At 35.0% G+C, this 17,708-nt stretch overlaps 2 protein-coding genes across 3 annotated transcripts in view; one reads left to right on the top strand and one right to left on the bottom strand.

The window, feature by feature from the left end:
- LOC107165019 (nucleolar complex protein 4 homolog B) overlaps positions 1 to 17,708 on the bottom strand; it is a 567,342-nt gene that overhangs the window by 311,366 nt on the left and 238,268 nt on the right. The window lies entirely within an intron of this gene.
- The window catches only part of LOC107166865 (protein sax-3-like), a 74,051-nt gene that overhangs the window by 36,216 nt on the left and 20,127 nt on the right, over positions 1 to 17,708 (top strand). For both annotated transcript variants that reach the window (XM_015515690.2, XM_015515692.2), the window contains exon 2: positions 5,484 to 5,789. In XM_015515690.2, coding sequence (XP_015371176.2) covers positions 5,484 to 5,789 — 306 coding nt within the window. The remainder of the gene's footprint in view (positions 1 to 5,483; positions 5,790 to 17,708) is intronic.

Raw genomic sequence — 17,708 nt, 5'->3', positions numbered from 1 at the left:
AATTACGCTATATTTTCTATTGACGGGAGAGACGCGCGTGGAGCTTCACGTATATATAATTAAACGCTTTCGGGCATTCGCCGGGAGAGGGGCCTGAAACTTTGGGATTCCACCCCGCCACCGCATCTGAAGAGTCGACGTGGCTGGAGACGGAATTGGTGAAACATAAAAAAAAAAAACTCCGAGCACGTATTTTGAACGATTATTGTGCAGTGTAGGACGTTTTTTCCATTTTTTTTTTTTTTTTGTAGGTACCTCTGTCGGAAATTTCATTCGAAAACTTCCCGATGAGATATATTACCATCATTGTCGCGTGGGGGGGGGGACGTTTTAGTTCTCATCTTGTTTTTGTGCCCAAGCCCCAAATACACTATAACACATACATATATTATACTTATACTGGTACATAATATCATTTACGTTACGCCTGGGTCCGGACATTAGAGTCAGTTAACCCGTCTATAATGTTTCTATATATTAAGTACACACGTACACGTTTCGTATCTGTGACCTGTCAGAGTATTTTCAAACCGTTTAACGTTGTCTGAATCGCATGGAAACGAATACAATATAATTGTGAAAACATTTTCTTCATTAATTACCAATTAGATCCAAATATTTTATTATAATCTCACTTTTCTTTCTTTAAAAAAATATATGTACAATATATGTTTTTGGTCTGGACACCAGATTCTATATTTCTGACCAATTTTTCGTTAGGTTTTGGTGACCACAATTACTTATTAACAGAAACATAAATTATTTATGATTTGCAGATTTTTCTTGTAGAGGAAAAATATTTCGTACAAAGTATAATGTTTATATGTAGTGTTTTAGCAAATATTCATTCGTGAGTAAAAATAAATCGATACATTGCAATACAAGAAAAAAAAAATTAAAGGTATAAACATAATAGATGTTTAGGTTATTAATTATTTGAAATGACAATATTACGACACTGTCTTAACAACGATGTTAAGAAACTGAGGTTTGTTATATTATTGCTTTAGCGTCCCGTTCGACAATACACCTTGATTTATATTTTCTTCCCTCGCGAAACAGCTCCCCACAAGGTTTTCATTAATAAATTAAGGAGTTTGGTTATTTACTCGAATTGATTGTCAGTGGTTTTTATTTGTTGTGTCCGATTTGGAGAACCCAATTTGTCGTCTTGGCCGTTAGACCAACCTCGTGTATCGAACTTTTAGTCAAAGAAAACAAATACAATACCTTTACCCTCTATTTTGGAGTCGTGCCAGCCAAATTGTTTGTTTCGATTATATCCCCTATTTTAATAGGCACTCAGTCGTGCAGTTGAATTTCCCAAATAAAACGTAATAACATAAACAAAACATTGGTCTGCACTACATTTTGCGAATTTGCTTAATATTTTATACGTTTACAAGACTGTGAGTTATCTATAATAAATGTCATCAAACGACTTGTGGTGATTGAATCACAAAGCAGGAATATTAATTGAATATTCAGTTTTATCTTTGGAACTTTAATATATCATTTTGATCATGGTGTTGTGGATTATTCCATTTATCTTATAACATAATATTTAGTATTTGTAATAAATTTCGCTTTTTTTATTTTATCACGTACAAATCGCGGTTACAACTTTATTTATTAGCCTTTATAGGATCTACCAGACGTATAGTCAGGTATTGAGATTTTCTGGCAACTCTAAACTACCTCTATAAGATTTACCGAATAAACAAAATAAAAATGCCTATTTTCTAGAACAGTAACAGTATGTATATAATCAATCACAGAAAACGTGTGCGCGAGTTCAATTATTGTGCAGGCCGTTGCTCAATAACATCCACACAACTATATGCTATGGGCAATGATTAATTTACCGTTCATTCACATTATTTACCGGGCACGCAATATAATTCCTATTCAGAAAATCACGTACTGGAATGAAATCGACTATTATTATTGTCAGCCACTGCTGTTAACGCGCGAGTACAATATTAACAATAATAAAAATAATAATAACGAAATCGTTACCTACTCGTTGGCCAGAAAGTATTCGTTCCGTAATAAAAATCTTGCCAACGTAATGTTTACCTTTAAAATATAATAATATTATAAGACGTAGTGCAAAACCTCCGAAAGAGAATTTCGGCGTATTCGGGTTCTTTTAAGCATCACTTTTCGCCTGCTCTTCGTTTTCGCTTTAAAATCACTACAGTTTAAAATAATACATTATTACTGGGTGGGTGCCAGTCGAGCGAGCAAGAGCGGTTTACCCGCGAGACTTCTGCAAATTTCCAACGAGTACCTACCTATCTGCTGCTTGTCGGCGCAGACATTGTGTTTGAAATGTGTACATTTTATTAAACTGAAGGGCCCGACCCCGAGGAGTTCGCGCTTTTCACTCTGACGGCGACGTGTATAGACGTCCTCTCGACGCTATAGGCAGCTAGGTCTTCAAGAACCGTGAGCCCGTGAAATATTTAATCGGTTAAAAGCCACCGACGGCTGTCAACTCCCCGGCAGCGACAAGTACATAATTAATATTTTTCGTCTCTCGCGTCACTCTCCTCTATTATTATTATTATTTTATATATTATACATTTTTTTTTTTTAACTCTCCCTTCTTCGTTTATCCGATCTTTCCATTATGGCTGACCCGATCTCAAAATGTCGTTCTTCCAAGATTACACTATCCGACTATCCCTAATAAAAAAAGAGAAAAACACGCTTTAAAAGTTTGTTGTAAAAACATACAGAATGCCTGCTTGAAATGAAAAAAATTCCATTTTTTACTGCACGTACGAATTGTAAAAAAAAGTCGTCATTAGTCTCGCTATTTTTTTTTTATACATACATATAGTTGTTCACGTCTGCGTTAATTTTAATTTGCATTCAATTAAAATGTGTGTGTATTTTTTCTTGTGCGTTCTATGACACTCGACTGTGATACGTCTTTGTATACTATACCAGGATCCCACTGCAGACTGCAAGTGGAACTTTTTTAACAATTATTATTTCGTCGAATAAGTATTTTGAAGATTGTTGTATTTTATTGTTTAGGTACCTATGTGCTGAGTTTTTTCTTTTGAATTTGCATGTATCACCTCAACAATTTTAATCTAACCTATAATAATTTTTATAGGTTTTAAAATTAACTAATTGTATTGGCAATATTTTTATCTCTCCGACAAATAGTGGTTCTGTGTAGAAGCACTAATTCAATACATGTTTTCAAAAAGTTTCAAACGAAAGTTTTGTCGGACGTTTACAGAAGAATTTCCAATAACTTTCGAAAAACCGCGAATAATGTACAAAGTTTTTAACGACCAAAACGAGCAGACACATTATAGTTGAATTTGATTTTTCTTTCGTCAACTCTATAGCATTTTCACTTCAATTGGTTAGTACGATTTGCCAGTGATAAACATTATTATCACCACGTTTGGGTATCAACTGACATCTCGCATATAATGATGGTCTGTGGATAAGTACTGAACTCGCGTGTATTACGTGTTACGACAGATCGTTATATTGTGTTAATAAAATGATTTATTTTCCGTAACTTTGTCTAAATATTTAACGCATATTTTTTTTATCCTTTCGTTCTATCTCACTCCCTCGCGTAACACAATATATAAATATATAATAATAATATACGAGAGCTCTGGTGCAGTTTTATACTGGTATACATTTATGTATTATAATATGCGTGCAGTGTGCGACAACTCTTTATTTGTATATAATATACGTTTCGTCATCTGTGGCTTGGGGAGGCTAGGGGAATAAAAAAAGTTTAAACAGAAAAGCACTTGCGTAAATGATGCGAAGACACTGACGACGCTGTGTGCGTGTGTACACACTCGTCGGCGGTGTGTTGTTTTATAATGTAACTTTCCGCGATTGCGAATTCATGTGTTCCCCGAAGGCGCGCGGGGACGTTTCGAATCGCACTCTTCTCTCAACACAGCCGTCGGTCCTCACCTCCGGCGCACAGCCATCCTGCGACGTTTTTTTCATCCCTCTACCGCCGACCCACCCCCACCACCGCCGCCGCCGACAAAAGACGTTCTAGTGAGTAGTGTGACATTATATTATACATGTATAATGTACACGCGTACGACACGGCGGGTGCCTATGATCCACTACAACACGCGTATAGGTACGCGTACAACACACTGTACGGCATCTATAATAATAACAACAACAAAAACAACTATAATAATAATAGTAATAGTAATATCTGCGATGATAATGAAAGCCGTTGGCGATGGGGGAGAGATGTTAATTTAAAACGTATACCCACCGGCTACATTGCGCTAGAGATGAGCTTCGGAAGCGCATGCTGCATATTATGTGTATATACAAGTAAATAAATATTATGTATACATATATACATACACGATGTTTGGCGTATATATGTTTTATGTACAGTACTATATATTATACCGCGAGCACCACTCTGTAGGTATATACGCGTACATGATATTGCCACTTGACCGGCGAAGCAAAACACGAACTACGCAGCCATCACCCACCGCGCGCCCTTATGTATGGCGGCGAATATTATTCTTATTACGTTCGCCACGTAAATAAAAAATTAAAAAAAAAAAATGTCAGAACAAAAATGAATTCACGATTTTTGTTTTTACAAGTGTCTCCGCTCGTGTACACGTCATATAGTGTGTCAACACACGTGTCCTTGTGCCGTGCGATCTGCCCGTCGCCGCTGAGGTTATTTTTAATCAAACCAGCGCTCGGAATAATAAACAAAGTATAATAATATTATATCATATTATTATACTATGATGATATATGTATACGTCGCATATATAAACAGTTCACCGTAGAATAGTCGACTGCCATAAACGAACGTTTTAACATTTTATTATTATTTTTTTTTTAATCGAAATTCATCCCTCCGGCGTCATTAGTAAAATATAATATAAATATATTATTAAAATATAGCAAACGGATATTGCACAGCAGACCAGCACGTGCGCACTGCACACACCAACACACACACACACCCACACACGCACACACATTTACTAATGATTTCTACCTCACACGACGACATCTAACTTCCAAACATATTATTATGCAATATAAACTCGGGGTGAATCTCGTTTATAATCGTATGCGCGTATCTATCTATCTATATATATATTATTATTATATTATAATATTATGCTCTTCGCTATGTACGTATTAACATTCAAGGCAGCACAACGGTCGCTCCCGCAGTCGAGAGTTTTCGCTATTGATTTTACCACTAAGGACACTGTTTTCCGTGATATTTTCTCTTTCGCAAAACATCCGTGGAAGCTTCGGTGGTTATATTATGTAGTGGTTAAACTTTGTCAATAACGTGTGGTGTCGCATGTGCGCGTCATACGAAAATATTATAACAATATCGATATCGTACGATACCTAATAATAATATTATGAGTTACACACATTTTTATGCTAAACGGTTTTATTTTGTTTGTTTACAGACGTCTCGTGTGGACGGGCCCCACGGATCGTCGAACATCCTACAGACATGTCAGTCGGACTGCACGAGCCGGCAACGCTCAACTGCAAGTCTGATGGTCAGCCGCAACCGGAAGTCCGGTGGTACCGGGACGGACGTCCCGTGGACGTGGCCAGCAGCGTCCGGAAGGCTTTGCTGCCGGACGGGTCGTTATTGTTTCTGGAGGCATCGCAGGGCAAGCGCGACTCGGACTCCGGCACGTACTGGTGCATCGCTCATAACGCATTTGGCGAGGCCGTCAGCAGAAAAGCCAACCTGGTCGTCACATGTAAGTACCTTTTAAACCATATAGCTAGATAGGATCGTCGATCGGTATTTTAGTAGGAATTAGGGAAAGTTCGGGTGGGTTTAGTGGATGGGAAGCATCGAAGTTCTATTTACACGATCTGCAAGCAGAGAAAGCAAAGTTAAAATCAACAACTATAGAATGAAAACTACTTATTAATACTGTCTAATCAAAATCTATTTAATTCACCGTAAATATTAATGATGATTAGGTTAAATTGTTTGTCTGATGGTTAGAAAACTTTGTCAACTGGTCACCATGTCATGACATCTGATGTATTTACGATCACGAGATTTAAAATATTATGCTTTATATAATATTCCTTATATAACCGGTGGCGGATGTTTTACATATTAAGATTATTATTTATAACGTCTTGTCGATCAATCAAATATGACATCTAGTTTTTGTAGTTCAAATGACTAATTTGATAAAACCTTTTAATAGCTGCTAAATATTTCAGTTTAATTTTTTTCTTAATATTTTGGATAAGGTCATTAATACAAAATATTTTAAGACCATTGGTGCGTGTAAAAAGATAACACAATTTACCTCATGTATAAAAATATCAATTACGCGTGATATATATGTATATATTATTATATTATATTTTGATAGACTATAGTGTTATAACGTCGAATTAAAATGTAGCCATTATAGTAATAATATAAGGTACACGTGCTTATTATATTATAATATAATACATATTATGTTCAAGAGCAAAACGCTATTATAATCTTATCGAGAACATTGAACTTTCAGTAAGTGCAAACAACGGAATATTACTTAAACGGAAATCGTAAAAACATCTTGACCGAATGCACGTTAGAAACATACGGAACTTCAAATGATCGCGATCATCTTTAGTAGTTTCCGAATAGTTATTTTAGAATATGGTCTTAAGTACACGTCTGTATTGTGTGTGGCGTGATAGCATCATTAATCAAAGACCAAACGCTTCGAAGGGGGGAAAAATGTATGCGTAAAAGCTGAAACTTTAACGATTTAATCGATTCAATATTGTTTCGAAAGTTTCGAGTGTATATAATAAGAGCTCATTGGCAATTTTTTTTTTCTTTTATACACGATATATATTATTATATATAATACGTTTCCGGCATTGTCGTAGCACTGCAGCAGTCACGCGCCTGATAAAAAAAAAATAGAACGAGACTTTGGGGAACTTTGTGCACCCGCTCCGCTCCACTTCAATCTTGTGAATTTATATATATGTGTATCGTTTATTTTTTGTCGATCCGATCGTGTCGCGCACTCCTATTAATTAAACAGCCAATTAATTTACAGCGTTTAATCGCCGGTAATTAAAATACATTAGGTGTTTTAAAATTTTTTTTTTTGCTATGCATACCCGTACTCCGAGATCAGGCCGCAGGTGTATAATAATATAATTTATTATTACACCCTACCGAATCGCCTTAAAATCGTAAATTAATGTTCACGTCACAGCGGGCTTATATTATTTTGTTCTTCGCGGTGCTTAACACCGAATTATACGCATATCACATCCGACTATCGAAACACGTTATCGACCCGTTACTTCCGGCTGACTTGGCTCATTCCGCACGCGTCTCATTTTTTTTTGAGAAATGTATAATGTACGATTTCGGTGTACACATGCACACACACACACACACACACACGACATACACACACACACACGACATACACATCGTTGAACACGTCGCGATTGACCTTTATCGGGCGGGCCTGTTTGTTAATAATAATTACAATCTGTTCCGGCACATAAAATACCGGAACCAAATCGCGTGACGACGGAGTGGAGCGTCGCAGTTGTGTCGCGATCAGATCCGTCCGCGCCATAATAACGCAGTCAGCTGCCGATTCATGGCTTCACAGTGCGTTTCCCACCACGAGACCGTGGTATCTACCTACCCTCCGAATTATCCGAAAACTCTATAAAATGTAGCGGCAACAATAATGGCGTATAATGTTATAATTCATCGTCAGCGGTCTAGCCGACGAGAGTCGTCCCGTAAACCGCGAACGATAACACTGTGAGCAGTATAATTGTCGTAGTCGTGACACAATCGCGTCGAGTAGTGTACGCGTAGCACTATATAATATTTATTATGGGCCCCGCGTGCCTCACGCCCCCTCGGACGGCCGTCGTCGGCAACAAAATAATATAATATTATCATTATTATTATTATTATTATATACTGTATGCGATTCAATCCGCCTACAGCTCTTTAATTCGCACGCGTGTTTGAATTTGACAAAAACGTTTGATGGCCGCCGAAAGTGGTGTTTAGGTGGAGTGGGGGTGGAGGGGAACGATAGAGTGGAGGACACGCTTCGATCGGTCAACACACGCGTGGCGGAATATAAGGGGCTTATTGAAGCGCAAAACAAACGGCCGGAAGCCGTTTTCTTTAGACACACTGGAATTGAGTGAAAATAAGGGGCTTTTTCCGTTGTGGTGATCGCCGTAACGGCGAAGGGTGGGGAGAAGGTGATCGGAGACGGTGGCAGTTGGTCGTGGTAGTATAGTTGTGGTGAGGTGGGGGTGGGGGTGTTATAGAAGCGAAGACAAACATCGGCCGGAAAAACGGTCTTGTTTGATGTTCCCCGGGGAAACGTCCGAAGGTTTTCTTTGCTCTCCGGTACAGCTCTTAAAAACCCTAAACTTATGATGGTACGTCGGACCATTTTACTAATTAACGGACATAAATCGAATAACCGTTGATGGACATCGAGTAAAAGAGTAAAAAGACTTATTGCATAACCAAAATTAAATAAAAAATAAGATACAAATCGTTTGATGAGTGATGAGTTATTACTTATTAGGCAAGGGGGAACGGATATTTTCGATCTGTATGATACATGAAGTATTTTATTTCAGATATATCATATAGCAGGTAACTTAAGAATATAATTTGATAAACGGCCTTTTAACAAAATATGTTTTTCTTTTTATATTGCTGGACCCAATAACAATATGTTTACTATTAATTGTTGAATTTTCGAAATGATATATAAATAACGTTCACCGGTTTTTCTAATGTTAAAAGTGAAGTAATTGAACCGATAGCTTTTTTGTTTATTTATATAAGTATTTAGAGTTTTGATGAGCGGATTAATGCATGAATATTTTAAGGTTTTTTCCATTTCGATAATTTTATTTGTTCGTACTTAAATGATTGTCAGCAATAAGTCAAATAATATTATATTCAATGCATTAAATATATAGGTATTCTCCTGGGCATAAAATTATTTTAAATGTAGCTAATCGCTAATCATTGAAAAAAAAAACTTATAAAATGTATTCTAGATGTTAAAGAATAAATCATTATGTAGTAAAACAATTGAGTACCTATCTTGCATAAATGTAAAATTGTTATTCTTTCCAAATAAGAAATTGCGAAATAACCTGCAAAATAAAAATTCTGTTTGTTAAAGAAATCACACTATTTTGTTATTAACGCGTGCATACCATTTACTTCAACCACTGCCACTTGAACGTGACCTCTCGTCTTTAGTATAATTTAACAATATAATGACTGTATTATTATTATCATTACGATTTATACGATTACCAGTAATCGCGTTATACGTAGACCATTATAATATACTATGGCCGTGGTTCAATCGACGGAAGATTACGACGGCAGTTGTTCCTCCAACTGCCGTATAATATATATCAGAAATTAAATAAAATCTGTAAAGCGCCAAATCTATGGATTTCGTTGGGATGTAAGGAAACGAGATGAACGATAGATATTATCGAAAAGTGTGAACGCACGCGCGTGTGTGTGTGTGTGGTGAAAAAGAGATAAAAAAAAAAAATAATAATAATAAAAGTACCATACAGCGAAACGCTCTTTCTGTGTGCGGGGCATACTTCTCACCAGACCTATAATATATTTATATACCGAGTCGTGCCGCAAACAAATGCAATCCATTATCGTGCGAATTGGATTCCGTTGTCATTTTCTCTTTGACAGCCGATTTTTCCCATCTCTCCGACACGCTTACACGCGACATATACTTGTATAAATTATATATATACGTTTAGGTTTTGTCGCCCGGAGAAACGTTTGTAAATTATTGCTTTTATCGGAAATATTCACGAGCGCCACCTCTACACATCCACGCGCCTGAAGTCACAGTGTGCAGCTCCTTGATCGTCGCGAGGAACAGTCTATATAATAAGAGCGTTTTTATCGAGCGGTTTTCTGAAAAAAAGAAAAAGAAAAAAGAAATAGAAATACAGAACGAGAAACTCGTAGTATATAAACTAATAATAATAATAATAATTGCAATGTGCGGCGTGACGTTGTACCCATTGTATTTATATATTATTATATAGTTAGCCGTTATACAGCCGTCGCCGATTCCGTTTTGGCAACGAAACGTTTCGGTTGGTATTTTACGAATTCGATCGATGTATATCGTATATTTTTAGACCAGTAGAAATGGCCAATTAAAAAAATGTGATGACGTTAAGTATTATTCTATCTATACTCGAGGCTCGGGCACAACATGTCTTTATACGTTCACAGTTTTCAAATACGTTTACGCTCTTCGATATTATACGTGTTAAACGGATAATTTTATCTCGCTGCGGAGTTATTGGCAAAAAAACGCCCCAGCAAAGTAACGTTTTTATTTTCATACATGAGTGTTGAAAAATACAATTAATGAAATATTTCACGCGCATACCAAATCAAAATCGTATTACCTATATTGAATTATTATTATGATTTATTTTCGATAGTATACAAAACGACGATGAATTATGGTTTTAAAACAACAACGGTTTAATTTCATAATAACTCATGTGGTTAAACCACTGTGAGTCAAAACAACAGTTAAACATAATATTAGGCTTTGTAATTTGTGTTGACATCATTATAATCATTTGGTACGCTTCGTTAGTTCTCTTTGTATGGTTGTATTTTAATAAGAATATAAAAATGTAAAATCGAAAAACGTCTGTGTGGTAATAAATAGCAAGAGTGCAATTAAGGTATCGAGTTAGGGTTTGAAACAACAACTGTTTTCTGATATTGTGTCACGCGAGTTTTAAACGCTTTTCATTGTTTGGTCAATAACGCACCATCGTGATCGTAATAATAATTCAACCCAAATTGATTGGAATAATAAAAAGGTAAAAATAATTATTCACTCCACTCGTTGTTGTTGATTTCGTTATTTTTTTGAACAAAAAGATACTAAGACAATTAAACGCTAGAAAAATATTAGCTGTGTGCCAGTTCCTAAAATGAAAAATATATAAAAGTTGCTCCGTTGCTCGTCATAAAAGTTAAATTAATTAAATTATTATGTGGAAAACTAAAGAACCGTGTCTTTAAGCTTTGGAGTCGTAAACTTTACAGTATAAAGTGTATAATAACGCAATTTATATTTAGCTTTATTGGTGTTATGATGAAGTTTAGGTTTGAGGTTTAATTAAAAAATAACACTCGGCGCGTCGTCGTTTGTTAATTTTTTATTTTTGTACGGACACAGGTACACTCTGACTATAATGTGTAGGTAGTTTAAACGGTTTAAGGTTCGACCGAGTAAAAACATTCACTAAATCGGCTTCATTGGATCAGGAAAGCGTCGTCGTCGTCTAGCCTCTAGCTAGTTATAATTTTGTATTTTATTCGTTTGATATATGCGCGCGTACCTTCCTCTAAATGTTAATAATATTAGTTAGTGGGTATGTTAATAACATTATGAAGTTTATATAGTATAAACGTAACGTGCCACGGACCCTTCGAATAATAATTTGTCGCCACCGCCGTTGTCGCTCCAGTTCGATGAGAGGTCGTCTCGTGGAAAGAATATTATAACAATAATCGCGAAAGTAATAATATAATGTCGATGATAACAATAATGGTGATTAAGGTAATAATAACAACGCATCCCATGATTTGCATGGGGTAACACAATGACGACAAGGGAACTGGACAACAATGACAGACAAAATAACCGGCCGCCGCGTATTGTTGTGCGGAAATCAGGAAATTGCGGCGACGACCGACGTGCAGATGGTCGCAAAAAAACCGTGTAAATCATGAGGGCGAATCGATGCTGCGGTGACGTGTATGCAAAAATTTTAGACACCCTGCGGACCGATTTCCTTTTTTGTTTACGTTCATCTCGTCTGATAACTGAATACCAACTGCCAACATAATATTTAATCTGGCCCGGAAGAGAACCTTTCGAACCAGAAAATCACGTTTTCCATCGATCGGAAACGCATCGTCACCGCCGATGCCATTGAGAAATATTCTTCGACGCCCGTTTGAACTTATAATTTCATATCGTCTCTCGACGTTCTTGGAAAGCTATTTTTTTTTAACGAGAATTTCACTAGCTCCAGTGTTGGCTTTGAAATTTACGAATGCGATCTGAACTACTATTATTATAATATGCCTACGTGCAGATAATCGCAAAAACCTGCAGTGTAAATCATAAGAGTGAATCAATGTGACATCAAATGCGTATTCAAAAATTGTTCAGTCCCCGAGGAACGATTATTTTTTTTTACGCTTACCTCCTTTGATAACTGAAAACTAACTGTCAATATAATAAATAGGTAACCTAACCTAGTAAGATTTACTAGGATGAACTTTTCGAACTGAAAGATCACATTTTCAATAAATTCTCAGACGCCCGTTTGAACTTTTAATTTAATCTCATAACGGTAATTTTACAATATCTACAGCGTAATTTTAGCTTTGTTATTTTTGAATGCGAACTAAACTATTATGTTAAAAGTCGCAAAAAACAGTGTAAATTATAAACGCGAATTGATGATTATAGAGCTAGCTGCGGTGACGTGTATTTAAAATTTTAGGTGCCATGAAGATCGATTAATTTTTTTTACGTTCACCTCGTCTCCTGAAAACTTGCCATGTGCCAATTGATTTCATGGAAAAGCCGTTTAAATTGAAAAATTTATCCGAGAAATTCTCAGACGTCAAACTTTAAATTTAATATCGTCCTTCGATCATCACGGGAACCATTAATTACAGCGAGAATTTTAAGCTCCACAACGTAGTTTTGTTATTCACTAATGCAATCTGAACTAATATCAAAGTATGATTAATTTCATGAAAACCGATTGTGAACTACTCTAAATTTGTTCGCATATAAATAGAATCTAACGCATATTATTAGTTTATTACACATTTCTGACGATCAGAGCTTATCCGTTGGTCTGGAAAATTTAACGATATTGAAATAATTTTAATTCATTCAACTCTGCATTTTTAATAATGTTCATTAAATTGAAAATTCTTCTCCTTCATCTTTATTGATACCAAAAATCGAAAATTTAATAAATATTCAAACATTATTCAATAGAATTATGTTTCACCTATATATAAAGATATTATTTTTGTCGTTAATTAGTTAATAATGTTTATCATTGGTAACAAAATTAAAAATTAGTAGAATTTTCTTTAGGGTTAGCAAGCTTAATGCTCCGGGGATATCTTATATCCGAATAAAATGTTCTCCGATATCTGATCACTTTACAAATAGTTATTTCTTAGAGTTTGCGATTTTTATTGATATTTTTTCATTTTCAAGTGTGTGCTTTTTACAGAATTTCCACGAACAGAGTACATTAACACTCATACACACTATATTATAATATACTTCTGCGTTGTATATGCATTCTAGAATATTTGTAAAATATCATTGAGTGATACCTACATCGTTAATCAAACGCGCAAACATAATATTATTCGGTGAGTTCTATGGAATTTTTTTTTCGCTTGATCTAGTTTGATTTACATAACTTAAAAGGTTGCATATACGGTGTCCGATTAAAAAAAAAAAACGTTGGTTACTCATAAATCATATACCTACATTCATTCCGCTACTAATGTATATATTTTGTATTTGGCTATTTGTAATATCCGTGGTCGTATATTGACAAAGATGCACTCAATGTACTTGAAACCATCAAATGGATACACACGAGATGAAAATTGTCTATATTTTACTGAAATATATGAACTATATCGTAATAATATATCATAAGCATATTCATACTATGTTTTTTTTTTTTTTTTTAACTACCTCAATATATTTTGATTATTATACAATTTTAATTCGACAACAGAAAGTAATAAATTAAAATGTATATTTGGTATGTATATAGGTTGAACTTTTTAATTATGGCTAAAAGATAATCTAGCTACGGACACATTAAAATATCACCTACCTACATAACATTAATAATATTTTATTCAAAAGAAAACTCTTACAAAAGAAGCATATTATAATATTATGCAACTGGTTGTTAAATAATTTTTATGTAGGTATTATTAAAATATGTTAAATTTTAAACAAAAAAAATAATGGAAGATTTTTGGTAGTTAAATTTACAACTGATGGAAATTATTACTAATATACCTATGATTAATGTTTTGTCATTGAATATTGAAAAAAAATATAAGAGTTTAACTATCAAGATATGTGAAACTTAATATGGATTTTTGAAAATTTTAATTTAAAAATTTATGGCTGACCGGTGAATCGTACACAATAATCTATCACCTCGCTTGTGGAATTTTCTAAATGAGTAGCTGAAAATGTCTAACACTAACGAAGTCATTGTTTTCCTACTCTATTCGGTAAAATAATTACAAATACATGCTGACGACGATACAGATACGAGATGTGTGTGTCTACGCCGTAAAATCAAAATTACTTTTCTCATATCTTCCTTATCCACGTGTAGTAACACATAATAACATCACATAGAGCCATTTATCATTGTGCCTATGACTCGCGTAATAGGGCACTTGGGCCTACAGCACTCAGCTAGTAATCTAGTATATTTGATATTGTATTATACTCGTAGTATATTATTATATAAATTATAATAATATATGACGATTTAGGAAATTTGTAGCCCGGCGGAATTTATTAGCAAATATATTTGAACGCATTGCACATTTGCACGGAAATATGAATATATTATGCATTTATGCATTGTGTATTATTTGAGTATATTAGTCATCGTTCCTATTCCTGAAGGGGGAGGGGGGTTATTTGGTTTCACGATGAGGAGGGAGCTCCTTTGAGCACCTTGTGGCTTTGTTTTGAACTGTCCTGAACAAGGCCGGGTGAGGCAGCGATTGACGATTGGTGTATCGGAGCACCACGTCGTAATTACTTTTCCCCCTGAAAGCGCGGGTGGTAGAGCCTACACAAGTGTGTTATGTTGGAGGTGTATATTTTATACAGTGTGTGTGTATGTGTTTGTGTGTGTCTGTCTGTGGAGAGAGCGAAAGAGAAAGAGAATGAGAGAGTGACAGATATAGAGTCTTTGACGAAGCTCCCGGAACGCAATTATTCGTAATTTAATTTCGTGACGGGTTTATTTATACGACGATTGAGAGTGAACGGGGGCCGAGCGGTTCTTCAAAAAATTTGTTTGTCGTGTTATTGTGTACATACTACATAGTATATGTATCTATATAATATAAAAACCAATAGGTACCTATACACATTAATATCTATACGCAGTATAATGAAGTGTATATACAATACGCGTGAGCTGTATAATATAATATTATTGAGTATGGTATTGACTTTTTCTACGTTTTGTGTCAACGCTGGCGACAATGTGTACAAATGGATGTATATAAAGGTGAAGTTAATATTGCATGGGGAATCGAAAAGAGAAAAAAAAAATAATAAAAATGCGTCAACGGCGATTTGGCGGGGTGAGGGAATGGCTTACGAGCGCCGGATGATAGGGTGGGTGAAAAAACGCTAATGGGATTATTACCTGTTGTCGACTTTATTGGAAAATGGCCGAACGCAATAATATTATTGGTCCACTGTAAAGTTGTAAAAGTACTCACATGAACATATCAGGATTATTGATATCAATTTTGCCGAAAAGCTCTTGACAAGGCAATTTATTAGACTCACATCGCGTGTACATGAGTCGCGAAGGGTAAAGGTCGCGGTGCTGCAGCAGGCCAGAATTGGGAAAGCGAGACACGACCCCCTCCCCACATCGATATAATAAAAATAATATTATTTATATTTATAATGTGATTCACCGATCTGTCATTTTAGACCACCACATCCCTGCCTCTAAAACACTAAACCGTTTCGATCAAACCCAAACAAACATCATACATACCGAATGCAACAAATCAATTTCTGTTTCAAAGTTTAATATTTATAATTGAATTCGTTTCCCCGTCACCGTAGAAAATCAATAAAAACCATAATACTTTTCAAATACGACTATTCTAGTGTTCAGTTGTAGTACAACCAGCTATATTTATTTCTGCACCGTGTGAATACACAGACACAACTTTGTTTTTTGGAAATAATTAAAATTGTTTCGGCGCAAATAAAACGGATTTTTTTGTTTTTGTCATTTTGTGATTTTTAAATTAAATATTTGTTGGCCGTAGTGTTTCACGAATTGTTGATCAGAAAAATTTTACTCGACTGTAGAAAGATTGTACAAACGATAGTCATGATATTATCATTATGGCGAATAAAAAAAGATCAAAAAAATATTTCTCGAAACGGCACAGACGTCTTTGTTCCACGCTCGATTTTATCGCTTCAGTCCAATCCATTTGAGAGAGTGCTCCCTCGAAGTCGGAGCGCACAGCGACTTTTTATCACCTTCCTTATCGACGAGTCAACTGTTTCTTACATTTTACTTTTTCTCTTTTATGTTCATCGGCGCATCCGTGAGGCGTTTGTTTATTATAACTCGTGAACGCCATTACGGAAACATTCTCGATTTTACACAGTTTCTCCGAAAGATCATATACGAGCAGCCGCGTAGGTAGAGGTACTCATGTCCTATACTATAGGTAGACATATCCGAAATCGGTTTCGTCTAAAACTTTTACTCGTCTCTCGTGAATATTGATGTGCTACGAATATTATTATTACGACACGGCAATGGCAATCACTAATAAATAAACGGTTGAGAGATCGTCGTTCGAATGCCATGCGTATTCTATTATATGTGAATAACGAAATACATCAAAATCTTATAACAATAATAATAATAATTTCACGCCGGTGGAACGCTGAGATTTAATAATAACATTGTTTTGATCACTCTGCGTTTTTGTGACTACAAAATGCGTCTGATTTACAACTGCATTTGTGTTATAAATAATTATGATTTCCGTGAGTGTCATATACGACAAAGAATATGAGATGTATTATTGAAAAACTTATGTGTAAACATTTATTATTTTTATATTTTACTTCATGAAGTCAAACGCGTCCTAGTTTTTCACGAGTGAGAAACGTACTTTAATTATCATCGAGACAGTAGAACAAAATGTACTATAGATTTTAGAAACACGTCACAAAAACGTGACCAAACTTTTAGCACAGCTTCAAGTCGAATAACACCACTTGATGTTTTGCAAGAGTCTGAAGAAAAATTGCTTTCCAAGTTGCTGATACTTCACGAGCTACATTAAAAAAAAAAAAATCTGTTCAAAATAATTAATTATAAGTAGCTGGAAGAGCATGTTTGTTTTACAAATAGAAACAAAGAAATTATATATATTATTTTCTGGAAAAATTGAATACAATTCAGAAAAAAATACAAAATTCAATAAAACTGTATAATTAAATGAGTTCAATGTGTGTAAAAGCACTTTAAAATAATATTATTCATACCTATAATTGAGTATTTATTTTCTAACATTTCAAATTTATAACGTTAACAATACTTTATTTAGTATTATGCATTAAACAAATTAGATGTTTCGATAGCAATCTTAACAGAATTCAAATAATATTACCCATATTATACACTGATTTATTGTGTGCACATTTTAGACATGACGTTTGAGTTTTCTTGTTCCGGTGTTTTTTCTAGTAGTTTGT

The sequence above is a fragment of the Diuraphis noxia genome, unplaced genomic scaffold, assembly GCF_037042655.1.
Source record: "Diuraphis noxia isolate RWA-SAM2 unplaced genomic scaffold, SU_Dnox_SAM2 contig0005, whole genome shotgun sequence".
In the NCBI taxonomy this organism is placed as follows: Eukaryota; Metazoa; Arthropoda; class Insecta; order Hemiptera; family Aphididae; genus Diuraphis; species Diuraphis noxia.
The sequence above is the reverse complement of the archived record's forward strand: the minus strand, read 5'-3'. Positions and strand labels throughout refer to the sequence as shown.